The 1064-nt window shown below is 65.8% G+C and overlaps 1 protein-coding gene across 1 annotated transcript; it reads left to right on the top strand.

Annotated features, from left to right (window-relative positions):
• Window positions 1–78: 78 nt before the first annotated feature.
• Window positions 79–1048, top strand: LOC122194086 (ubiquitin carboxyl-terminal hydrolase 21-like; the record flags this gene model as incomplete). Its single annotated transcript, XM_042895001.1, has 4 exons — window positions 79–202; window positions 281–392; window positions 748–885; window positions 984–1048. Coding segments are annotated over 4 exons (439 nt in total), but the record flags the coding sequence as incomplete, so codon positions are not given.
• Window positions 1049–1064: the final 16 nt, after the last annotated feature.

Raw genomic sequence — 1064 nt, forward strand, 5'->3', positions numbered from 1 at the left:
TCCCCCCCCCCCCAGTCCCTGCTTGCTGCCATCCCTGGGGACGCCGTGGTGTCACCTCGTCCCTTTGCTGTCCCGCAGTGCTTCATGAACGCGGTGCTGCAGTGCCTGAGCAGCACCAAACCGTTACGGGATTTCTGCCTGAGGAAGGAATTCCTCCAGGAGCAGCCGCCCGGAGCCCGCGGCCCACAGGAGCTCACTGAGGGTGGGTGCTGCCCCCCAGCCCCCAGGCGATTTCAATCCCTTCCAGAACCTCCATGCTGACCCCCAAGCATCCCTGCAGCCTTCGCCGATGTCATCGCTGCCCTCTGGCACCCGGAATCCACCGAGGCCGTCAACCCTGGGCGCTTTAAGGCCATCTTCCAGAAGTACGTCCCTTCCTTCACTGGATACAGGTGAGGCTGTGGGGCACCCATGGGTGCTGGGCGTTAATTAGAGACCCCTGGGTGCTCCCTGTTGGTGCCGTGGGGGGACCCAAAGGTGCTCATCCCCATGTTTGGGTGCCATGGGTGACCCCTGGGTTCTCCTTTTGGTGCCATGGGGCACCCATGGGTGCTTATCGCTATGGGTGGTGTCATTGGAGACCCCTGGGTGCTCCCTGTTGGTGCCATGGGGGATCCCTATGGGTGCTCCCCCTCATCCCCACGCTTGGGAGCTGGTAGGGGAAACCTGAGGCCGCTTCCCCTCGCCCCTGCGGTTGGTTTATTGGCACCCATGGGTGCTGACCCCCCCCTTCCCCCCCCCTTGCAGCCAGCAGGACGCCCAGGAGTTCCTCAAGTTCTTCATGGACCGACTGCACGCCGAGATCAACCGCAAGGGCCGCAGGACCCCCAGCATCCTGGCGGACACCCGGCGCAGCCCCCACCCCGAGGACAGCGAGAGCATGAGGTGTGGGGAGGGGGGACCCCGAGTGGGGGGGGCGGGGGGGGGGGGGGGGACGCCGTGGGGTCGTGGGGACCCTCGTGACCCCAAACTGCGCCCCGCAGCGACGACGAACGCGCCAACCTGATGTGGAAGCGCTACCTGGAGAGGGAAGACAGCAAGATCGTGGGTGAGCGCAGCCCCCA

The sequence above is a fragment of the Lagopus leucura genome, unplaced genomic scaffold (genome assembly GCF_019238085.1).
Source record: "Lagopus leucura isolate 7727_CA_CO unplaced genomic scaffold, USGS_WTPT01 20421-0_obj-0_obj, whole genome shotgun sequence".
Classification (NCBI taxonomy): Eukaryota; Metazoa; Chordata; class Aves; order Galliformes; family Phasianidae; genus Lagopus; species Lagopus leucura.